At 42.1% G+C, this 25,603-nt stretch overlaps 2 protein-coding genes across 4 annotated transcripts in view; both read right to left on the bottom strand.

Annotated features, from left to right (window-relative positions):
- Positions 1-19,505, bottom strand: part of LOC130200422 (lysine-specific demethylase RSBN1L-like) — a 31,047-nt gene extending 11,542 nt beyond the window's left edge. Inside the window, exons 1-4 of one of the 2 annotated variants that reach the window (XM_056424697.1) lie at positions 18,879-19,505; positions 12,239-12,382; positions 7,823-8,394; positions 7,122-7,280 (exon numbers count right to left, since the gene is read on the bottom strand). In XM_056424697.1, the coding sequence (XP_056280672.1) occupies positions 7,122-7,280; positions 7,823-8,394; positions 12,239-12,382; positions 18,879-19,500 (1,497 nt within the window). In that variant the 5' untranslated portion in view covers positions 19,501-19,505. The remainder of the gene's footprint in view (positions 1-7,121; positions 7,281-7,822; positions 8,395-12,238; positions 12,383-18,878) is intronic. The other variant, XM_056424698.1, reaches the window with a different exon arrangement.
- A 1,226-nt stretch (positions 19,506-20,731) lies between these two features.
- Positions 20,732-25,603, bottom strand: part of ptpn12 (protein tyrosine phosphatase non-receptor type 12) — a 34,999-nt gene continuing 30,127 nt past the window's right edge. The window contains exons 16-17 of one of the 2 annotated variants that reach the window (XM_056424773.1): positions 24,931-25,012; positions 20,732-24,629 (exon numbers count right to left, since the gene is read on the bottom strand). In XM_056424773.1, the coding sequence (XP_056280748.1) occupies positions 24,620-24,629; positions 24,931-25,012 (92 nt within the window). In that variant the 3' untranslated portion in view covers positions 20,732-24,619. The remainder of the gene's footprint in view (positions 24,630-24,930; positions 25,013-25,603) is intronic. The other variant, XM_056424772.1, reaches the window with a different exon arrangement.

The raw sequence follows: 25,603 nt of genomic DNA, 5'->3' as shown, positions 1-25,603 counted from the left end.
AGTTGTTGGGAATATAAAAGACGGGAAGAAAAGAGTGGAAGGAGACACCAGATAAGATAAAGCAACAAAAAAAAGTTGTTAAAAAGGAAGAAAAGGACATAGGCGGAGCAAGGGAGTGTGAAAAGGAGGGGAAAAGGATGAGGGCAGGTTGGACCAGAGGAGGGAGGTGAAGGAGGAGAAAGTGAGATGGAAAATACTAAAGGGGAAGGTCCCAAAAGAGCTGCTCCTTGGCCAATCATGGAAGGCTGCAGCTCAGAGGGTGTGTGTGTGTGTATATATATATATATATATATATATATATGTGTGTGTGTGTGTGTGTGTGTGTGTGTGTGTGTGTGTGTGTGTGTGGCAGCCATCTCCACCTGGGTGTTACTTTTAATAAGGGATTGTTGGTCCAGTAACTTGGTTATTTATACAGACTGGATCATTAGTAGAAAATCACCATGACAACTGGATTACAGATCACTGTAATGTTTAGCAAAAATGAAAATACTTCAACAAAAAAACAACAATAATAAACACATAATGTAAACAAACAATTAAATTGAATTGGACTGTTTGGCTACATACGCGCGTTACTATTGGTCCATTTCTCTCTCTATAAAGTCCCTCCAGCTCTCAGTGAGTCAAAGCATGAGAACTTGTACCAGGATGTATACTTGGTGGGGGCGCGCTAAAAATACTTTATTACACTTTACAAATAATGCACGAATCGATTAGTGTGAAAAACGTCACAAAATACTTTAAAATGCAAGATGCCATTTCCCAGAGCCCAAAATGGCATCTAGAAATTACTTGTTTTATTCAAATGAAACAAGATATTTAATTGAAAGTGATATCAACCGAGAAAAGCCGTAAAATCCAGACATTTCACAAGCCGGAACCAGATCATTTTAGTTTGATAAAAGATTTTTTAAATGGTCAATTCATCACCTGCCGATCAACTTAACAATTACTCGACTAATTGCAGTAGTATGAATAATATTCTGTTCTTACTCAGTGGGTGAAGCAACCTGTCTTCATCTGGCACCCGACTAACTGGAGTTGGTCTTCTTTAAAATCAGCATGTTGTCTCGTCAGCAGTAATGAGCTTTGCATTTAAAACTAGAACGGGCACTCGGTAGAGCGCATACCTTCGCATATCACAAGATTGGGCATTGAATTATGAACAGTTTGGCATTAGTTGCATGCCAATTGGATAGAAATTGACCGTGCTATGGTAAAAATAAGATGTTGACCTTTTCGTGACCTTGACCTTTGACCCCATCAATCCCAAAATCTAATCAAATGGTCCCCGGATAATAATCAATCATCCCACCAAATTTCATGCGATTCGGTTTAATACTTTTTGAGTTATGCGAGTAACACGCATGCAAATAAATAAATAAATACTCGGCGATCAAAACATTACCTTCCGCATTTTCAATGCGAAGGTAAAAAGCTCCTGCATGTTCACATGCAAATTGTTCTAATTACATGCATCAAATAACTGCTTGTTGATGTTCATCTCATCTCTGATAAAGGAAGTAAATAAACCAGTCCATGTGGTGCGTTTGCTCATTTCGCTGCATCTGTAATATCCTCCCCAGATGACGCTGATGATGATGATAGAGGCTTGAAATACACACGTAAACACACCACTACTTTAAATAGTCTCCCCGAGTCAACGACCTAGATACCGAGAGGAAAATGCATTTGTGTGCACACATGGATTCAAAGGCTTATCGGCATGTGTGCGTTTCTCAGCCAGTGTGTGTGTAGCGGCCTTCCTGCATGCTTTAGAAACGGCGTGTGCTCACGGGCGCATATCTTCTCTTCCCGGGTCCCCGTTGGCGCGTGTTTACACGGTACATAATTAAACAGCAGGACAACTCCCACGTCGTCAGCAAAGGCAACAGTCTCTCGCTGTCACAGGAGATGTTTTAAACAAACGGAGGCAATTAACAGTCGGCGATTCAGTCGCACACTCCAACACACGGGGATCGTCACGAATAAGTGGAGGCAAACGGAAGGAGACAGGGAATGTGACGACTTCCCCCGGGTGGCGCCCGCTCGAGACGCACCGGTACTTCCTTGCCTCCGCGTACGTGCGTTTACACACCTGATGTGTGACCACAAATGAACAACAACAATCAGGTTTGTGTTAAACTTAACAGGCTTGGTTTAACCCTTGTGTTGCCTTAGGGTCATTTTGACCCGAATCAATATTACACCCTCCCCCCGCTTTAGGATTAATTTGACCCCATTCAATGTTTAATGTCGGTGTTCTTTCGGTAGTCAACAAACAAACATAAAGTGTCTCACACTTAAACTTGGAAAACAATATTAATTCTAATAATTTTCTGGAGGTTTAATTGCTGGCGTCAAATTTAACCCAAAGGGTAAAATATGTTAGTAAATATAAAGGTAACAGGAGGGTGAAACATTGAATCGGGTCAAAATGACCCAAAGACGGGGGGAGGGTGTAATATTGATTCGGGTCAAAATTACCCTAAGGCAACACAAGGGTTAAAATGCACAAAAGCAAAAGACGTTGAAGAAATACTCACGAGTAACAATAAAAATCCGGCCCGCGACAGATTAAAAAGGGGAAACCATAATTTACTGCATCTCATTTGGAATTCAAGGTTGGGAAATGCACAAAGCCGACGTCATTAAATATAATTATCATTACTGTCATCTCTTCCCTGCCGTCACTTCCTTCTGGCTAAAAGCAGTCAGTCTCGCTCCCTGTCGACTTCCCACTTGCTGTTTTTCTCAGATTATCTCTGGTCTCCGTCAGCCTCTCCACCTCTTTCCCTCATAATACTCACGTCCCCCGTGGGAAGTCGATTAGATCAAGCGTCTCTCATTCCTGGTCTCCTTTCCGTCTCTGGTGCAGCCGCCGTAACCACTTGATAATTCCATAACATCTCTCCGTCACGCTCTCATGACATCATCTCACGGCTTTGTACCAAAAACAATGACTGAATTAAAATAATGTGATGGTTGCTTTCTACCTGCATAGAACAAGTTACCAACAGGGCTGTGGCGATTGAAAGTATTGGTGTGTTTTGTAAAGCCTGTGTTGGAGGCCATATATCCTATCTGCCTGATGGATCATAGAGGTCTGGATCGTGGAATTCCTGCTACCGACTACGCCACTCCCCTGTTGAGACTCCGCCCACTGTTGAGACTCCGCCCACTCCTCTTCTCTACCTCCATCTGCCTGATGGATCGTGGAGGTCTCCATCGTGGAATATGCCTACTATGAACTATTCATACACTCTGTCATATTCATTGAATGTATTTTAACTCTAAATCTGTCCTTCTGGTCACATGACATCTATTGTTCTCTCCATCCTGGAGAGGGATCCTCCTCTGTTGCTCTCCTGAAGGTTTCTTCACTTTTTTCCCCCTGAAGGGTTATTTGGGAGTTTTTCCTGATCCGATGTGAGGTTTTGGGGCAGGGATGTCTATGTGTACAGATTGTAAAGCACTCCGAGACAAATTTGTAATTTGTGAAATTGGACGATACAAATAAACTGAATTGAATCGAATGAGCAACCGTGCAGCATCCAGGTGAGAGTGAACATACGTGCAGGAGCAGGATGCCTTCTGTGGAGGAGTCAGACAAACTGAAACTAAATCACTATTTCGCTTGTCATGATGCAATTAGCCTGCTCTCGTATTTTACAAGACCCCAAATCATTCAAAAATAAAAATGGTCCTACATCGTTTACCTCTTAGGAAGCGTTCTGCATGTTGTAACACGTTTCAGATTTGACCATCACGTGAGTTGCATAGTTTAGTTTAGTTTATTAAGGATCCCCATTAGTCCACACCGTAGTGGAGACTATTCTTCCTGGGGTCCAGGCAAAAAAACATTACAATACAATACAAATACATAAAATGCAGTACAGCATGATCAATTATCACAAAAACACTTAGATTTTGAAAACAACATTTACATTAAAAGTAAAATAATAATACCTAAATACCTTAAATACCTAAAATAATAACCTAATCTACTATAATTTCCTTTCTGATTATTTCTGCCTTAAGTTTCCTTTTGAAATCACATTTATTTCTTGTTAGAGTCAATATGCACAGCATATTCCTTTGGCCAGCCATGTCCCTAAAGAAGCCATCTGTCAGCCAGATTACAGCTCATTGTTGTGAATGCTCTTGTACAGCTCTGAGTACAAACATGAGCACAACGTGAGCACAGATTAATAAACAATTAAATTACTAAAACCTGCAGGCTGTTCTGTTGCCTTCTCTTGTTCTGATGTCGTTAAAAAATAATTACTTAGTGACTAAACCAGGAAGACCAAATTACCTCACTGTTGAAGCACATCTTGTGTTGACTGTCGGGCTGTATAATAGAGTGCTGTAATCTTGTATAATTCTTAGCACCACTGAAAATGCCTTCAGTCAGGTTCTGAATACAGAAGACTCACGCGCAGCCTGAAGGGCAGCAGAGCCACGCGGGGACCTGCCGTCACGTTCTGAACACACCCGGCTCGTTGTCGAGTCCCGGCGCGGGGCCAACGGTGCGTTACACTCCAGCAGCCCAATAATAAACTCAATTTATACCTGTACCCTGTATCCTGTACCCATTACCCTATACTCTGTATCCTATACACTGTACCCTATACCCTATACCTTGTACCCTATACCCTGTATAGGAGAATAAATGCACGCGCATGCAATTTTCTAAATTCTTCCCTTCTTTTCCTCCCACACGTACACATTTACAGAAAGCAGCTGTCCAGTCGTTTGCAGCCGGAGCAGAGAACCAAACAACAGAGCAGGAACACGAAGAGAAGAGGGATAAAAGGGAGAGCGAGGGACAGAATAATGCAGAGGGAGAGTGGAGGAGAAAAAGAGGTGAAGGGAAAATATGAGAGAGAAATCATGTGTACTTGTGGTGTGTATGCATATATAAATATATATGCTCACAACTGTTGGTGTGTGTAGACTGAACGTCTGCTTCCCAAGGTCACTGCTGAGAGCTCGGAGGGAGGGGGGGAATTAACAAGACCAGTGGACAATGACGTGAGCTCTGCCAGGAACACTACTCTTAAAGGGACAGCTCAGGACACAGGTTTGCAGAGAAAAGTATATTTCGTCAATGGATAATTTTGATGTGTAATCATTAATTATCTCGGTTCCATGCGGAGATCGATGCGTTTGTTCTTTTTTGGCCGAAAGTCAATTACACAGAATTACACTATGAATATTGAATTTTTTTTAAAGCCAGCACTAGAGCGATAGAGAATATAAACGGCTCTGCCCCAGCAGTCGTACCACACACACAGCTGGTGTGGCCTGCCCTCCCATTGAAAAAGAGCATGCGGTATCACAATACCAAGCCACCGAGGAGGTTTGAGGCACCAAAAGGCTTTTCATTGGTGAACTACAGACGTGAGGCCGCTCTAAATGAAGAGGTCTTTGCTCACAGGAGACAATCCAGACACCAACAGCAAAACACAAAGACACACAGTTCTTGTTTTACAAGTTGTCCTCAAAAGGTTGTTTAATGGGCAAAGAGGCTGCTGGGAAAGAGGCGCCCATTCTTCTAATAAAGAGAAAACAAGAAACGCTCCTTTTGTGTTGGTTTGGACTCTCAATCTAGCGAGGAATCAGGTTTCAATTCAGAACGTCAACTCTGGCTATCACACGCTTTTGGATTATGAAATGAAATTATTTTCTTACTTCCTACTTGCGATCAGACTTTGCCTCGTGAGATTAAATGGTGCTGGCGTGAGAGCAGCGCCCACCTGTGCCCTGCACACAACTCTGCCGTCATTGTTACCGTTGACATTTACCCGGAGAAATCAGACATCTGTATGAATCCCAGACGTGTTCAACGTGGACCAGATTGAGGCAGATGCACACACCAGATGGCCTCAGCAATGCAACTTTTTTTAAAATCTCCATACAGCAGACATCCGGTCGCTTCCTTCAATCAATCTTTTTTCTTTCCCCCCAAACATCCCTTCATCCTCGACTTGTACTTCCCCTCCATCTATGCATCTCTCATTCATTTCACCCATGTTTATTATCCACTCTTTTCCCCTTTAACATTTCCAGCAACCAGCCTCCCTGAAGAACAATTCATATGAATGCTTTTTAAATGCAGTATGTGTGCCGTAAAAAGATGAAAGTGTGTGACGTGTATTCACCGCAATATCTTTCTTGAACTCCTTTTTGGTTTTTAAGGGAATTATTTATAAAAAAATTCTTGAGTTATAAATGTAATTAAAAACGTATTAATATGGAAGATGTATGTGGTAGTATATATAAATATATTTTGTTTTTTATTTTGTTTATTGTTGTTTTGTTGTTGTTTTATTTTCTTTATTTTATATTAATTTTCTGATTTATTTTGATTTCAATTTAGGATAGGAATTTATAAGCATTTTTTTGCTTCTACCTATACCTTTTCAGTCTCTCTTGTATATTTTATAGGATAATATTGTATTGTATTTGATTTGATGGACTGAATAAAAAATACAAACAAACAAAACTTTGCTCGCATGTAAAACGTACTGACCCAGAGGTCGGCTATTCAAAAAGTCACAACACTCATTTCTGTTCACTTGTTGAATAACGGAGATCACAAAACTGCAAAATGTAAAAGCACAAAGCACACGTCTGAAAAGAGCGCTTGTGTCTTGTATGCTTTATTCACTAACCGTGTTCTCAGCAACATGCCCCTTTTTAAAACAGAAACTACGGTGGGTATGCATGTTTGTGCAACGGTCTGTGCATGTGCAACGGATTTAATTTGTAGATGAGTTCAGGAGTAATTAGTCGGCCTCCACCTCTTCCCGTCTGTGAGAAAGTCTGAAAACAAACAGAAAATTGTAGACAGTGTCTCAACAGACGGTGTTTATGGACGGTTGCTGTGCTGAGCCAAATACACAGAGGCCAGACTGCAAGAGGCTCGCCATTTTGGACTTTCATTTCACTTTTCATGTCGGAAAGCTCACCATCTGCTGTGTCTTCCGCTTCAGAACGGAACCAACCAAGGACAGAGCACGGACATGTCTCACGTCATTTATGTACATCTGTCCCACCCTACACACGTGTGTGTGTGTGTGTGTGTGTGTGTGAGTAAGATAGTGTCCAACCTGAGAGTAGAAATTAGCCATTGTCGTGGTTTCTATGTCCTTCTTGGCCAGTATTTCCATTTGGACTGGAGCTGTTGGGAACTTGGTTGAGAAGTAGTCCAAGAAGTCCGGCAGGTAGCCGGCTTCCCCGTGGACAATCCCCATGACGTAATGAGCCGCCTGAAAAACAAGCACAGTAAAGACATCTAAATAATAGAATAATACAAATTAAACAGGCACTGTACTGAAGAGCACCTTCGCATATCACAAGATTGGACATTGAATTATGAACATTTTGGCATTTAGTTGTGCCAATTGATAGAAAAAATTGACCGCGCTATGGTAAAAGAAGATTTTGACCTTTTCATGACCTTGACCTTTGACCCGATCGATCCCAAAATCTAATCAAATGGTCCCCGGATAATAAACAATCATCCCACCAAATTGCATGCGATTCAAGAAGATTTTGACCTTTTCATGACCTTGACCTTTGACCCGATTGATCCCAAAATCTAAGCAAATGGTCCCCGGATAATAACCAATCATCCCACCAAATTTCATGCGATTCGGTTTAATACTTTTTGAGTTATGCGAGTAACATGCATACAAATAAATACACGGCGATCAAAACATAACCTTCCGCATTTTCAATGCGAAGGCTACAATTTATCTCACGGTTAAAGCAATGCACTAACACCCATGGATCAAAATCCCCGCCGTACCTGGGATGAGTCCTCACTGAAAGCCAAGGTGACAAACTCCTGGGCAAACCTCTGCCTCTGGCTCGTGGAGAGAGAGGAGAGCTGGGACGTGTAGGCGTGGGCCACCCGGGCCCCTCCGTTAGGTTGGTTCTCGATGTGGATGTATGAGGCAAACTCCAGGTTCGCCACGCCAGGGCTGCTGCACGTCATCATGGAGGCCAACGGACAGGTCGGGGAGTCGAGGGGAGAGGAGTCGAGGGGAGAGGCGTTGAGGGGAGAGGAGTTGAGGGCAAGAGGGGGGGAGGAAGGTAAGAGAGGTGCAGTTTTGTTGTTGGGTGGAGGGTAAACCGGCAGCGGGGACTTAAACGGAGACAGGGAGGAGTTCTGAGTGGGATCAGAGAATGCAGAAGAAGAGGTGGGGGGTGGAGAGGATGCCGGGAGGAGGAGGAGGCCAGCGCAAACGGTTTGGCAGGAGCGGTGGAACATCTTCACTCGTTTGTGCTTCTCCCCCTCTTTGTGTTTCTTCTTCTTTTTCTTCTTCGCTTTTTTGATCTGCAGCTCCTCAGAGTTGAGCTTCGCTTTCTCCTTTTCATCTAGACGAGGAGGAGAGCGAAGAAAACCGCGTTACTGAAAGGAAGACGTGCTTTACAGGAGAACGTGTTCTGACAAGATCAATACAAAATGTATGAAAGAAAATGGAATTTTGCTAAAGGCTTCGAGGGAGTGCGGAGACAAATTATACATGCAAGCTTTGTAAAGAAAACTATTCACGTCTGCTTTTTGATGTGCGATGGATCGACGAACCAAGCCGAGGCCCTTTTCATCCCCCCCCCCGCTGTAAGAAGACCATTTTTACTCAGGCAGGTCCTTAAAATGACGAAAGCTCCGAAAAAGCTTCCGTCAAAATAAGGTGAAGAGAAAACGGAAAACGGATTACGCTCGGTCAATAAAAAAGAAACGATAAACAGGAAGACGTTCACTCAGATTGTTGAATTGTTTACTTTTAGAAATCACCACAACAAACTTCACTATTCCCTATTTAAAAACCCATACAACTAAAATAATGAGCCCTAACTATGTCAGTGGAGACAGATGACTCATAGCCTCTCCCAGATGGCGTGCAGCTCCTGGGGTGCTTGCAGAAGATAAATTGAAGTGCCCTGAAATGGCATCCCTTGAGAAAAGCAGCTATGACTAAGCTAGGAAATACACTTTCGAGTGATATATCGGACAGACATAATATCGTACGGTGTGGACCGTCTCTTGGAAGCCGGAGGCAGGACAGAGTGGCACATGCAAATGTATGCACTCTGCTACCGTTAGTATGATGTGTGAGTGTGTGTGTCAGAGCGGTTCACATCTATTTGGAAGTGACCGGTTCAAGTGGACATGTATTCATTTACTGTGTGTGTGTGTGTGTGTGTGTGTGTGGCTTTGAAAGCTGCTGCCTCAGCATGATTCAAATATCAGCCATCATCTCATTTAGACACACACACACACACACACCTTCAGTCTAGTTTGTACCCCACACACGTTCATCGCCAGATGAGGCAGGAACGAAAGACAATGAAAAGGAGCAGAGAGAAAACGAGTGTAACATAATGTGTGTGTGTGTGTGTGTGTAATAAAGAGAGCGACAGCAAGAAGGTATTTGGAGCACAATATCTAAGCTACTAATCCAAAAGCTCTTTAACACACAAGTCACCCCTCCCCCAAAACACACACACACAATTGATTTACTATAAATGTTCCCTCTGGTTTCTCTCCTTTTCAATTGTAAGCATAACAGTCTCTCACTAACTAAATATCTAACTTCTCCTCCCCGACATTTGTAAAAGTAACCCCCCTTTGATTAAATGTCTCTATACTGAAAACCTCCCCTCTGTTAAGGGGAGTCTCATCGCTCTGATTCCCGCCATGCATCCCCGTTGCGTCTCCATTATCGTGACGAGACATCACGCAATAGCGCTCGGACAATAATTTACTGCCGTTGAAAGGTTAACTAAGAAACTGTCCGCCAGATTCCTAAAGTGGGCCCAAGACAACAGACATGGTCACACAGGAGAGGGTCTTTCATAGACTCGTTTGTGTGAAAGGTTGGGAGAAAGTATTGTATGTTTTATAGGCTACATTATGAATTTCTCAGTCTACAATTTTAGCCAAAACTTTAAACTCCAATTGTAAGTGTTAACTTTAAATTGACAGCAAACGACTTCCTTTTTTAGATGGATTGAGCAGAATGATCAAGTTCCTTTAACCCTCCTGTGACCTTTGGGGTCAATTTGACCCCATTTAATGTTTAACATCTCTAAACAAATTGCTAACATCAGTTTTTTTGCTTCACATTTCATGACTTTTCCTAATTTATTGGGGACAACTGGGTAAACCTAAAATTCACATGATGCGTTTTCAATGTCCTGTACACAACTTGTACGCATCGGTGTTCTTTGGGGTCAATTTGATATACAAAATATGTACTTAGAAGTAATATAAAGCCATTAAAACACCAAAAAGATATCTCTTTCCAATTTAAGGTCAACCAGTGAGATTTTAATGGTGATCTGCATATTTCACCATCGTCGTGAACAAGTATTCTGGATGTATGGGGGGGGGGGGGTATTTAATGGGCTATTTAGGTAGTCAACAAACAAACAAAGTACCTCACACCTAAACTTGGTAAAAATATGAATTCTAATAATTTTACCCCAAGGGTAAAAGATGTTAGTACATTTGAATGTAGCAGGAGGGTTAAAGAAAGACTGAACCCAATTCGATTTCATGGTGCTGCTGCAATCCTCGAGGAAATCGTTATGGAAATGAACAGGAAGATTGGAGCAACAGGATGTCTCTTATTTCTCTCACTGTGCTGCTGTCTGGTGGAATCTTCTATAATTTGGCCACGTCGCTCCATTAATTCAGCCAACGAGTCTCTCAAAGGAGGAGACATTAGAGCTCCGCCGAGTCACGGCGGTGACGTTTTGAGCTCGTTGGCGAGTAAACAAGGTAACATGTCGTGAGGGAGCAGAGACCAGGTGGAGGTGGACGGTTTTCCCTCTTTTATAGCCCACATATTGGTTCCGACCGCACGCATATGAATCGAACAATTCATTTTAATTTGGGTAAGCAAACCTCTCCAAATTGCTTAAACACTTTTTAACTTTAAGTTAGTTTTTCATCGTGCAAGAGAGCTCTGCTTAATCATAAACATAGTTCTGCCCCCCAAAAAAGATGCCATCATAATTTCCCAGAGCCAAAAGTGATGTCTTCAAAGTGTTTTAACCAACTAACTCACAATAACCGTATTTAATCTAAAATCAGTAGCACTAGACCAGCGGGTCTGATTTGTCTCCCAGCCTCAGGTCAGACTAAACGAACCCTCATCGAAGAGCCCAGGGATGAACTTCTCGTGGTAAATAATTAAACCGTAACAACCACGGTCACACTGTGCTGTATTGGCCCTTTTATGGCGCCCACAGTATTAGCATATGGAAAACCAGTAGGAACTATTTAATTTATCAGAACTTACATCCCAGCAGTACATTCTGTACATTACCTCCTAATGAAAACATTCATTACATTTATGCCAGCTGGATCCAGATAAGTGGCCTAAAATGGATAACTGGATGAACTAATGAAGAGTCGATAAGCTTCCCTTCTACTGTGTCCAGAAGTGAGTGAAGTGGATCTCATGATCGTGGGATCGTTGAACACACACACCGCCACTGCCCTGCTGACTCTCCGCCCACTTTCAGACTCCGCCCACTCCTCCTCTCTACCTCCATCTGCCTGATGGATCGTGGAGGTCTCCATCGTGGAATACGCCTACGACGAACTGTTCATACACTCTGTCATATTCATTGAATGTATTTTAACTCTAAATCTGTCCTTCTGGTCACATGACATCTATTGTTCTGTCCATCCTGGAGAGGGATCCTCCTCTGTTCTCTCCTGCAGGTTTCCTCCCTTTTTTCCCCAGACAAACACATGTTATAACCAATATTACTGCTCAGGGTAGGAGAGAAAATATTTTTGTAAATCAAGACTTTTTATTACCTTCTGAGGGCTATATTTGGAGGAATAAATGATGCAACACATCTATTTTTATAGCTCACTTTTACATGCATTGTCATTTAATTTAGTTGAATTGATCTTGTGCAACAACAACAAAATAGATATAACAATTTGTATGTCTTGACCATAAATTCTCAACATAAAGACAGTTGTTACATGAAGTGTCTCCATGAGAACTGAGCAACTCCATTCGCTGAGGACGGCCACCAGAAAGGAGAGAGCTTTAGAAAAAGTCAATAAATGGAACTTTGGGGAAATGTTTTTACCGTACATTTCGTGGGCCGAAGGATCAACTGAACTAACGGAAGTCCTTCGGTCCTACATAGAGCACGTCGTTTGCATTGATGCGTGTGTGTTTCCACCAACCTTTAATGGGCTGCTTGACTTCTCCGTTCTCCCTCTTGATCTCGTTTATCGCTTTGTGCTTCTTCTTCCCCTTGTCTTTCTCTCTGTCCTTGACCTTTGTCTTCTCCCTCTCCTCGCTCCTCTCTTTCGCCACTTCGGAGTGCTCTGTGGAAGCAGAGAGGAGGGCTTCAGCTCTCGATGGTCGAAACGCATTAACGCCAAGATTTACTCACGACAGGGCTACGCCGAGCACACTCGATTCACTTCGATTTTCCCCCCCCACCTCTTAACTAAACGCTTGCCAAGTGCTTCACCTTGGCCATCACACGTTCCTTAATCTTGTTGGTGTTCCTAGTATACACAGGGTTCGTACACATGTTGAACAATCGAATTCCAGGACTTTTACATTACTTTTCCATGACTTTAAACCAAATTTCCATGACCAAACTGAAATATCGGTGTGTACATGAAAACTTTTTGAAAATGTAGTATTCAAACAATATACAATATACCTTAAATGAAACAAATGAATGAGAGACAATAGTTTGATTAAAATTATAAACATTACTATACATGTTTATTCTTAGAAACACTTATATATAAATGTTTATTTTTTTAATCAAACTATTATCCTTTATGTGCAAATCCATCTGTTTGGACTTGGCGTATGCCGGCTTATAATTTGAGTCGTAAATGAACATGTGAATATAACAAATTTCCCTGACTTTTCCAAAACTTTTGTGATTTAAGTTTTTTCCATGACTTTTCCAGGCCTGAAATTACCATTTTTAAAATTCCATAAATTTTACAGGTTTTCCATGACCGTACGAACCCTGTATACAACAGGTAGGCTTTCCCGCTGCAACAAATCCATCTCTCCACCACGCCTCTTATCTCTGGTGTTTCCACAGCACGGTAACGACATTCCAATTCCCTTTAGACTGCAGCAGTCACTCTACAATTTCACACATAACCTCAGAGCTACAGCGCACACATATATACTTCACGTTTCTTCTCCTCAACTCATCCCCGTCACATGCTCTCTGCCTCTGGTAGCGTAAAGATCCTCACCGGCTTTCCGACTCGTTTTATTTCCTTTCCCAGCGCTTCTCCGTCTGACAAGAATAATTTCAGTGTTGAGGGAATATTACACATCAAAGAATCGGAGGGCACTGAAATGTTGCACTAACTGACAATTGCTCTATATGAAAGCCTCGGTTTCAAAATGTATATATCGTACCTTCACACCTACACATTTCTGGAAGGTATGGCCAAGTGTGGCTGGGTGCAAATCATCATCTCTCCCCTCTAGCGGAGCTAAGAAAACTTCACCTTTCTTAAAATAACTTTAATTTCATCGAATCTTTTACACATCTCCTTTGATTCTTTATTTCTTTTCATACGCTTTTTTTTTTTTACTATTTTTTCCACAGTCGTTCTTTTGCCGATTCTTTATTTTCCATTTCAAAGAAAAAAATTCTTTGAACTCAGTCAGATCTGTCTATAAAAGGAAGCCGTGTTGTCAGACTGTTCACTCTGCTGTGGACATGCGGAGTGGGCAAGTGAACACGCAAATGCTTTGAAAGTAAAAAGGTTTAGAAGGAGCAGGAGGAGAATTAGAGGAACATGAGACAAACATCGTGGTATTTTAAGTTCAGTGGGGTATTTGCTAGAAGTCATTATCATCATACTCCTTGAATAATAGGAGGAACGCTGTAGAATCAACAGACACTGGAAAAGAGATATAGAGAGATTTAGATCCACAGGAAGCTGCCTATAACAGGAGGGCTCACTCGGATATATTGCAGAGTTATGGAAACATGTCACACGATGCCATGCCAACATTCATAAACTTTTAATTTAGAGGAGACTGGGGATAAATTAGTCCCGATGGCCGACCTTACTGTAAATAGACTGGAGATGCTCTCTGATTTATTGCAGCTTGGTGGAAGAAAGAAGAGACCAGCCGGCCCACGGCTTAAGAATCACAAGTTTCAAACTGGTGACTAGAATGGAGAAACAATTTCGATTTTGTTTGGGCACAGCTGGCGGTTTTCACTGTTTGGATGATAACAGGAGAGAAAACACTTTGAAAGACGGTTTATCCTCATAATCTTGCTCTAAATCACAAATTTTAAAACTAACTTCATTCATATATTGAATTACATTTAACCCGTGTTAACCTGGAGCCAAGTAGAGTTTAATGCTGTAGCCACGCCACTGTGTGAGCAAAGAGTTACCTGCCTCTCTCCAAATGCATGCTGGGATACGCGAGACCCTGAACAGGATAACCTGATCAAAGAAACAGATTCAAGCTTTCTATTAAATCTGCAAGCGCTCACGTTAAGTGCCTTTTAATATTATTAACGTGACTTCTGTTCATCTCATTCTGAGTGTCTGATTTTACGATTTGTGAATCTTAATTAACAAATAGAATCATGCAAATTCGGTTTCCAAGAACTTTGTGAAGGAGTCGGAGAGGATTAGTCTTCACAACTAAGAGACGTCCCATGTGACCAACACGCTGGACATTTACGACATTTTCATCATCGCTGCAGTAAATTGACTCGGCGTGGCCTGTTGTTGCACATGGGAAGGACGGAGAACAGGCGAAAGGCCCCCGGGACTTCGATGTGCATGCTTTAGGAAGACATAGTTAAAACTAGAATGGGCACTCGGTAGAGCGCATACCTTCGCACATCACAAGATTGGGCATTGAATTATGAACATGTTGGCATTAGTTGCATGCCAATTGGATAAAAATTGACCGCGCTATGGTAAAAAGAAGATTGACCTTTTCATGACCTTGACCTTTGACCCGATCGATCCCAAAATCTAATCAAATGGTCCCCGGATAATAACCAATCATCCCACCAAATTTCATGCGATTCTGTTTCATACTTTTTGAGTTAGGCGTGTAACACGCATACAAATAAATAAATACACGGCGATCAAAACATAACCTTCCGCATTTTCAATGCGAAGGTAAATATCACACGGCAGGCATTAAACTGAAGCCGATTTGTTTTGATATCTTTGTGGATGTGTGTTGATCCCCTGCAACACGACAGGTAAACACAGGACAGGGAAAATCCTGCTCCTCCAGATGGTCAGTCCGCCCCTGTTGCCGTGGCAAATCCACGCTTCCCCATCCATGCCGATCTCAAAATAATTAGGCAATGAGGTCGATGCGGTCTTCGTTATTCTCTTGAGCTGCTGCTGCACAGGCAGAGTTAAGTGTCTTGTAATTTTTAGGGGGGGGATGAACAAATGAGCAGACAGTAACTTCATTTTCTCTCGCTGTGTAACAACAAGGCCACAGACGAGGTACAGACAGGGATTTTGTCGAAATGGAGCATTTACATGCACACACAAAACCTTATTAGTGCAACTCAGACATAATTCGCAACAACCCAATTAAAGCAATATTACTCCTTTAACAAGCCGTTTTACATCAGCTTTAATCTGTCACAAACGTGCCTAGTAGAAACCGCAATTTAGCTTTTTTTAAAATTCAGTTATGATTTATCTGAATTCAACCTACAGTAAATGTGAGGAGTAAACCTTGAGAGGAACTGCGATTGATTATAATCCTAATAGCAGACTGTGGGGGTCAACAACAGGTCAACGTGGCTCAATGGGGATTAAAACCAACCTTTGAGTTTAACAGTTGAACCATTTATTTCACACTAGATTAACCCACCGAACGCAGTGATGTTTCTTGTTCACTGGACTTAGTCAGACTCGTGTCTCTTATTTCAAGACCAAACGTAAATAGGAGTCCCTGCTACCTGCCAGTTGGCTTAAGCCGCAAAGCTAACGCTAATAATATTACCGAGACGATGTGACGCTCTTTTTATCCCTGAAGGAGCAGAAGAAAAAGTCAAGGCAATCAATTTCAGGGCAAAGCAGTGTCCTCCTGTTGAATAGCCGTGTGACTCACAGGTGGCCCGGCCTGCCACTCAACAGATTTCAGAAAAACACGATTAAAATTGTGCTTTTTCCCCCTTTTATTATCAGCGTAAGCCGATGCCGAGGTGTGTTACAGTCGAGGAAGAATACCGACACCAGCTTTCAGAGGCAGGAGCAGCTCCGAGCGGAGCATTTTAATCCTCGAAACATTTTGCTCTGGATTAATGTCCGTTTTCCAGCACAACGCTCGGCTCTACGTTCGTATACTTTCTAATCTTCTTATTTGAAGCTACTCATAATTACATTTCCCCTCCTGCTGGCCATTGATCACTACAGCAATTACAGGTTCAGTATTTTGCTCAAGAGCACCTCAGTGGGGCTGTTGAAAGAGTATAATTATAAATTCTTACTTACGGCTGCTTCTCAGGTTTCCCCATCAGTTTCAGGGATGAGATCCTTTTTTTAAATATTCCCAACACACTTGCATTTTAACAATTAACATAATAACACTACACTAATTGACTTTTATTCCTATGATTGCTCAATAAAACAAAAACGATTTGCCAAGTTAAAACAGATGGTCTATTTCACACTATTTTTAAGATACACACTCTTATGTTTGGATAACGTGTAAAGACTAACACCGGCCTCTATCCGTCCCCAGAAAGCTGGCATGCACATCCACGACAGATTGTTTACAACACTGTGTTTCTGATGCGCTAGAGTAGACCTGCGGGTCAACTCGTCTCGCGCTGGTGTTCTCACGACTGCAGTGGTTGTTCACAGCACGTCATGACCTCCTAAACTGAGGAACTGGAAAAGGGTGACATCATGCACTTCCACACTTGCATGTGTCGACTCTGTACTGCCGCTAGTGTCTCAACACCTGCACATGTATAATGTTTACACACTGCAAATGCAGCAATTTTGAAACCCTGCATTGGTGTGACGATGACAAAAAAAGGCCACCAGAACAGCTCAAATCAAGGCCTACAAATGAAATGAGACGATGATGAAAACAGAAACATGTGACCCTGAAAGTCAATTGAATAATTCCTCATCAGGAAGACAAAAAACTTTATAAGTAATGTATCATCCTGAAAAATTATTTGTAATTTTATTAATGAGCCAGTGTAAATGATGTATAGGATCCCACATGTATGTTGATCATATGCAGCATATTTACTGTATTTAATGAATAATATATATATACAGGACTGTCTCAGAAAATTAGAATATTGTGATAAAGTTCTTTATTTTCTGTAATGCAATTAAAAGAACAAAAATGTCATGCATTCTGGATTCATAACAAATCAACTGAAATATTGCAAGCCTTTTATTCTTTTAATATTGCTGATTATGGCTTACAGCTTAAGAAAACTCTAAAATCCTATCTCATAAAATTTTAATATTTCCTCAGACCAAGTTAAAAAAAAGATTTATAACAGCTGAGTGTTTGTCAAGGCTCAGGAAACCCTTGCAGGTGTTTCGAGTTAATTAGACAATTCAAGTGATTTGTTTAATACCCTACTAGTATACTTTTTCATGATATTCTAATATTTAGAGATAGGATATTTGAGTTTTCTTAAGCTGTAAGCCATAATCAGCAATAAATCAGAATAAAAGGCTTGCAATATTTCAGTTGATTTGTAATGAATCCAGAATGCATGACATTTGTTTTTTTAATTGCATTACAGAAAATAAAGAACTTCATCACAATATTCTAATTTTCTGAGACAGTCCTGTATAGAAAATCATTTTGACATTATTTATATATATATAATACAATATATATATTGTATTATATATTATATATATTCTATATATAAATAATGTCAAAATGATTTTCTATAATATATATATTGTATTATATATTATATATAAATATATAAAATACAATATATATTATACAATATATATATATATATAATGCCAAAATTATTTTTTAAACTATTTGTCTAATTCTTAAATGTTGTATTGCCCCTTTTCTCACCAATGACTGTCGGGTTGTTGAATGAGTGCAACACGCTCCGCCTGTTCAACTGAAGAACATGGAGTACCAACAAGCTGTGGCGCTCCAGCCGGAGGTTACAGAGGGGGGCGTGGTGCTCTACCAAAACAACACTTACCCTATAATGGCGGGCGGCTGTCATATTGTTATGACAGCAGCGTGCAGTTTTATGTCTACATATAGCTACGCACGAAAGAGAAATCATACACAAAGCGCATTACTGTAACATAATAACATATTTAGCAACATTCGTTACGTAGATGTGACGGAAATTATAGCGCGGTTATAACATACGTAATGTACTCGATTACATTACTGTTAAACGCAGAGGAATAAAACGGGTAATATGTTTTTGCAGATGCGACGTAACGACTCCGCAGCAGCTGGTTGCTATGGACCGGCCGGGTCGCGCGACCACAGCCATGGCGCTCGCGCGGGAGCCCGCGTGACGGCCGCTGGCAGCCATAGCCCGGAGGCACATCGACTAAACTGGGCTTCATATACGCTCAACGCGATAAAAACCGATAATTAAACGTGCAAATTATAAACAAGAGTAACCCCGGACGAGTGTGCGTGTTCGTACACAACATTTCGGAGCGCCCCTTTGAGGAGTGAACGGGACCGTCCAGACTACGGCTCACTCGGGGCGACACGTTCACATCCCGAGACAACCATTAAAAATTACACAACTCAAACTTTATAAACTCAAAAGTACAATGTTTTGGAAACACGGCCTACCTTTTGGAGGCAACGTGGCTTCCCCGTTCTCCATAATCACCGCAGAAATGTTATTAATTCTGCCGACGTCGTTGTGGTTGTTGTTGTTGTTGTTACTGCCGTTACTCGCAGGTCCCGAGGTCACCAACACTTTACGTTTCTTCTTCTCCTCCGCGCCTCCTGTCCCCTTCTCCCTCTCTCGCCGTTTGTCCTTGCTCGGTTTCTTGGGTTTGGAGGGAGGCGCTTTGTGGAGGAAGAAGTCGCTCTGTTTGAAGACTTTGTGCATGTTTGTCGGTGGTTGGGATCCCCCGGTAGCGGGCAGCGGGATTCCGCCGCCACTGCTCGTCTTCCCCGGGCTGAAGCTCCACGCGCTGCCGCCGGAACTCTGCTGCTTCGCGGGCTGCTGGAGTTTCTCTCCGCCGCCGCCGCCGCCGTCGCCTCCCGCTCCCCTGCTGAGTTTCTTGGGTCTGACGCTCCGCTCGTCGACTCGGACCTTCTTGGGCGGCGGCGGCGAGTTGAAATCCAGGGCAGACTGAGAGCGGTTGTCGGGGGCTCCTTTCGCCTCGGTCGGCTTGACGAGCGGGGTTTCGGCTACCGCAGGAGCAGCTCCGGTGGGGTGAGCGGAGCCCAGCGAGTCAGCCATCTTGAGGCTTCTCTCTATTTACTCTCTTCCCCGAGCCGCCGCTTCTTTTTTTTTGCTCGACATGCAAAGCAGCAAAGAGGCGGGGCTTAATTTGCTCGAAAAGGGGGCGGGGTTGAGCCTTGGCCAGAGGCTTGACTGACAGGCAGAGAGGGAAATAATATTTTGAGAAAACTATAATGAGCAAGACCTCAAGCAAAGTAAATAAAAAACATCATGAGAAATTTCAGAATATTTTATATATTCTAAATGTTCTTTACCAAGTATTTGTAACATATAGCCTTCTGGAAGGAAGGGACAGTTTTGGTTGCCATCAGAATCAATCAGTAATCAAATCCATTATAGACTTTGCCTTCAATAGCACCGCAACTATAACGGTCATTAATTAATGTGTTGATTAGTATTCAATCATTTTTTTATTCTACATAGTTTTTGAAAATTGTGTGAAAAACAGTACAAAAAAACAAAGCAATGACATGTCTAACAAAACAAGAGGTTTGAAGACATCCCCCTCAGCTTTAAAAAATTGGAAGACATGTTTCACCATTTTTCTCACTTAGACCAAAAAGAAGAACATATTCTGCAGATTAAATGACAAAAAACTATAGTTTCAGCTATAGTATACAACACCCCAATACAAAATAATTGAATAGTTTTTTCTTCTTCAGTTTCACAAGTCTTAGTTTTACATCCACTTCAACACAAAACAGCACACTGCCCACAACTGATCAGAACACAGAGAAGTGTATATTTCCCTCAAAAGAATCCATTTTTCTTTTATCTGAGCTTCATAACAGCGTGAGATGATCACACACACAAAAACACATCATTGTACATCACTGTGGATCCTCTGGAGCTGTGAACACTTTGATTTCTTGACATGAAGAAATGTTTTTCCCTTGAGCCGTCAGCACGAGCAAGGCCTACCAGTGAGTAACACCCAATATCATTAATCCTAAATATGATTAACGACCGCACGCAGCCGGTTGTGAAGTAAAAGCTGGTCATAAACATTGTGACAAGATGATTCTCTGTTTCTATATGTCCTTTGTGAATAGTAACAATCTAGATAGACGAACACTGAAGTCTGTGTGTGCATCCCATTCCTCCAGCCTATGACACCTAAAAATAATCAGGTGAAATACTTCTTACTGGATATTTTAGTTTTTTTAGTTCCTTTAGTTGTCAGTACACCCACACCCACACACACAAGAATAAAGTAACTACATTCCTCAAGGCTTCAGAGACCAGTCAAAGTGATTTATTAACCGATTATTACCGGATCTATATTGTAAATTAAAACTATCTGCATGTACACACAAACACAAACAGTCAAAACAACCTGCACGCGTACCTTTTTAGTGACATCATCTCATTGGAATAAAAACGAAGAGGCGTGGCTTTACTTAATGTTCATTTTTACTGATTGATTTCTGCAACATACAAACATTTGTGTGTGTGTGTGCGCGTTTATGAGGGGCACGAGGTGTGTGTGTGTGTGTGGAGGGGGGGACCGAGAGTCCCACAGTAGGCGTTGAGCAAGCAGCAGCGAATCACATCGTTCACGCCGCTAATGATGATTGGAGGAGAGAGGACAAGGGGAGGGCGGGCTCTCACTTAAAGGCACAGGTGGGCTCTTTTCTGAGATCGAGGAGAGTGTGCAGGTGAAGGGGTCAGCAGGGAGAGGAGTGGGAGGTAAACAGAAAGAAAATAATTTTCGGGGAAAACGTTTCAACGAGTTTTTTCTCAGCATGTCTATTCTCCAGTTTCATTCAGAGTATTTTGTTAATTTGACCCACTGACTATTTAGAGAGGCATGTTGAAAACAACAGACTTTTAAAACTAAAAAATCAAAGAGGAGGGTGGAAGGGGTGATTTAAAAAAAAAAGAGAAAACAGCAAGGGGGAGTATGAGCAAAGCAGAAAAGAACGAGATGCTCCTCGTACAGAACAGGAGACCCATTTCTGTTGCATGTTCTACATGAAAGGGCCGAGACGGAAGGAAAATAAATCAAAAGAAAATGACGAAGAGGAGTATGCGAGAGGAGAGAAGTGGGGGTCTGACTGGGGGGTTAAGGGTCGGGGTGGGCAGTGGACTTGTGATGCAACAAACAACTGTGTATACAAAAATAATTTTTTAAATACCATTTACAAAAAAACGACCATTATTATTATTATCATCATCATTAATATTATTATTACAATCTTATTCGAAGCCCGGTGTAGCTATCATAAAGGGGGCTGGATGGCAGTCAATGCTTTCCTTCTGCCAACCGATTAAAACTAAATTTTAAATCTTTTTAAGCATATACCTCCAACATCAGAAATAAAAACAACCCTGAAATATTTGCCAGAAGCAAAAACAAAACGGGCAGCAGAAAAATTTACAGTTTGAAGGGAAACACTGCGAAGGGGAGGCATCATCATCATGCACTGACTTTCTTACATCTTCTGTTAATAAGAATATTTAAAGAGATAACAAAAAATCTGAAATATACACCGAAACTGCCCTGTACACATTTTTCTTTATAAAACAATGCATATACTGTATAGTTATGGTAGCTCATGAAGTTATCGGAGGAAAATAAAGAGAAAACAGTAGTCCTGGGTCCCTATCATCATTGTCTCACACATACAGAAGCAGATACAGTAGGACTTCTACGTTTGGCCCTCAGATGGAAAACCAGACAAGTCGGATTTGAAGAGAATTGGTTGTCATGGGAAACCAGACTTTATATTAATCTGTCGAGTCCAATGAGAGTTTCAGGTGATGCGTAACATTCCAACTCCGAAACACTGGAGATTTACGGTGAGGAAACGGCGGCTCAAATAAACAAGATAATTGACGCGCGCGGCCGATCATCCAACAGGAGAATGAGAAGGGAAAAGCAAAAAGCAAAGAAGGTACAACGGGAAAAAAATAAACAGAAAATAGGAGTCCCATGTAGCAACCAAGAGACACTCAAATGAACTGATGAGAGAAGCCAAATTAAGGAGGACTGCCATTGGCCGTCTCCTCTGAGAGGCAGAAGAAGGCCGGCTCATGTCGCCAGCAGTGAGAGCCAGAGTCCCCGGATGAGTTTGGCCATTGCCGATCTGTGTTTTGAGGTCTTCTCAACCGTGTCTGGCTGGAAAAAACGGAATTCTTGGACACGCAGTTGTACATTTTGGCTTAAAATCTTCGAGGATACAGGTGTCCGACATGCTGCTGTTATTTCTAACTAATCAATGCTTGTCCTCATGCTAATTGGAGAAGGGAACATCACTCTTTGGTTTAACTTTTAGCAAATCATAGTGAAGCATCCCCACCCGTCACAGAACTCCGAGGTTTCAATTTGCAGTTTTGATGTCAACATGATGATTTCAGAACGAGCAGACATTTTAACCAACGGTTCCACATGTTGAGAAATACGCCCCGTCTCTTTCCCGCAGGGCTGACGCGATCGATCCCGCTCTCACGTGTGTACGGCAAACATGAAGCCACAGCGAGCAGCCGGTTAGCTTAGCATAAAGACCGGAAACGAGAGGGGAAAAGCTAGTCCAGAGGTCCCGAAGTCCGCCAAGCCACACTCCGCTACTTAATGCTTCACGTGTTTTATATTTTCTAAGTGCAAAAACTGAAGTGTAAAAACAAAAATGTGTGCGTGTCAAGTCCAAACGGCATGTGGCTCCAGCTCCACATGCAGACATGAGTGGGATAAAACCTCGATACGCACAAGGAAAGTGTTTATTTTATCGATGTGAAACAATTCCATTAACCCTTGTGTTGCCTTCGGGTCATTTTGACCCGATTCAATATTTAACCCTCCTGTCGCCTTCGGGTCAATTTGACCCGATTCAATGTTTAATGTCGGTGTTCTTTCGGTAGTCAACAAACAAACATAAAGTACCTCACACTTAAACTTGGAAAACAATATTAATTCTAATAATTTTCTGGAGATTTTAATAGCTGGGGTCATATTGACCTCAAGGGTAAAATATGTTAGTAAATATAAAGGTAACAGGAGGGTTAAACATTGAATCGGGTCAAATTGACCCGAAGGCAACACAAGGGTTAAAAAAAGCCAGCTGACGACTGCAATGACCAAACTATGTCAATCTAGGACTCTGGTAAACAGTGAGGTCAGCATAGAAATATAAAGTACTCGAGCTGAAGGTACTGCAGCTAATACAGGAATAAATCCTGCAGGAGAATATCCTACAGGAATAAATCCTACAGGAGAATATCCTACAGGAATAAATCCTGCAGGAGAATATCCTACAGGAATAAATCCTACAGGAGAATATCCTACAGGAATAAATCCTACAGGAGAATATCCTACAGGAATAAATCCTGCAGGAAACCACAACCAAGGTGAGAAACAGGTAACAGGTTGTTAGCATTCAGCTGCAGTGCTTCCGTTTCTACGCTGATCCTTTCTTATGTAGCACCAGCACACTGAAAGAGGGGGAGCACCCTGGCAACCTGGACATACCAAACAGAAAATGTTGCATCATGGGTAATAGATTATCTAGGCTTGCTTTGAAGATTGTCGTTCAGAAGAAGGAAGCGGACGTCTTACAGCAGTTCACTTAAACCCCAGGAATCAGCTTCCCCCGGTAAGTAGCTTTTCCGATGAAAGATAATTCCTGATTTTTGATGGGAAAAAATGTGTTTCCCCTCACGGAATGAAATACATTTAGGATTTAACGCCTACGGGTCACACCTGCATTTCATCATCATGATGCAACTGAAGCGAGAGAGCAGGGAAAAAACAACGCTCTTCAGCACCAACACGGGAAAACAGCGTCTAGAGGTGAAAACCTAGAACATCAGCGAGCTGAGCGGGTAAAACGTGGACAAGCCACTTGACCGGTACGGGTTCGTCTGCTTTGCACAGTGTCCCTCTGAAGAAGGACTGAGCAGGAGGAGCGGGAGGAGGTGTTGCACAGAGTTACACAGAAGGCCTTTCTGTGTAAAAGTGTGCGGTCTGTCTGTGGAGCAACTATCAACTAGGTTTTTGGACCAGCCAGAGGAGATCGGTAGCGACCGTGTCTCGACACGGGAGGACAGCGTTGGTGGATCGTCCCATCATGTCCACTCCAGAGGGGGTTTCCGGGGGCCTTTGGGCTGAATGCAGCGGTTACCGAACCCTGAGGGGAGACGGAAAAGAATTGCTTAGCTGGGTTTGTTTTGGTAAAAACTGAATAAAACACATCCCCCCCCCCCCCCCCTAGAGGACAACGTGCCGTCAATGGTTGCCGGCTCTCAAAACCTACAACTCAAAGCTAATGCAAAGGCAATGCCACAAAAAAAGAACGAAAAGAGGACATTAATAGAAAACGCGTTTGTCAGCAACGTTTTCCCGACAAACATTCACAGAGGGAAGAAAACAAAAGAGGAAAAAAGTAAATCCACTCGCACAACCTGTGAGAGGTGAGACGGCAGACTTACCCACCCAGGTCAGCCTTGCTATCCGTCACTGTGGGGTCAGCAGATGCAGGATCAGCTGGAGATGTCTTCTTGACACACTCGTCTACACACACACACACACACACACACACACACACACACACACACACACACACACACACACACACACACACACACACACACACACACACACACACACACACACACACACACACACACACACACACACACACACACACACACACACACACACACACACACACACACACACACACACAGTGATGAACGGGCTGGAAGCATTGTGTGAGTACAAGGACAGGGTTCTTACACATTTTGATCAATGGATTTCCAGGACTTTTCCATGACTTTTAACCAAATTTCCATAACCAAACTGAAATCTCGGTGTAGACATGAACATTTTAGAAAATGTTGCGTATTTGAGAGCGTACGCCGGCTTATCTTTAAAAAACATATTAATTATTTCAAACTCGGCGTAAATGAACATGTGATAATACCAAATTTCCATGACTTTTCCAAAACTTTTATGATTTACGTTTTTTCCATGACTTTTCCAGGCCTGGAAATAATGACCATTTCAAAATGTCATGACTTTTCCAGGTTTTCCATGACCGTACGAACCCTGAAGGAGGTGTTAAGTGCTCGGGAGATGCTGGATAGTCATTTATTTGTTTGC

The sequence above is a fragment of the Pseudoliparis swirei genome, chromosome 10 (genome assembly GCF_029220125.1).
Source record: "Pseudoliparis swirei isolate HS2019 ecotype Mariana Trench chromosome 10, NWPU_hadal_v1, whole genome shotgun sequence".
Taxonomy (NCBI): domain Eukaryota; kingdom Metazoa; phylum Chordata; class Actinopteri; order Perciformes; family Liparidae; genus Pseudoliparis; species Pseudoliparis swirei.
The sequence above is the reverse complement of the archived record's forward strand: the minus strand, read 5'-3'. Positions and strand labels throughout refer to the sequence as shown.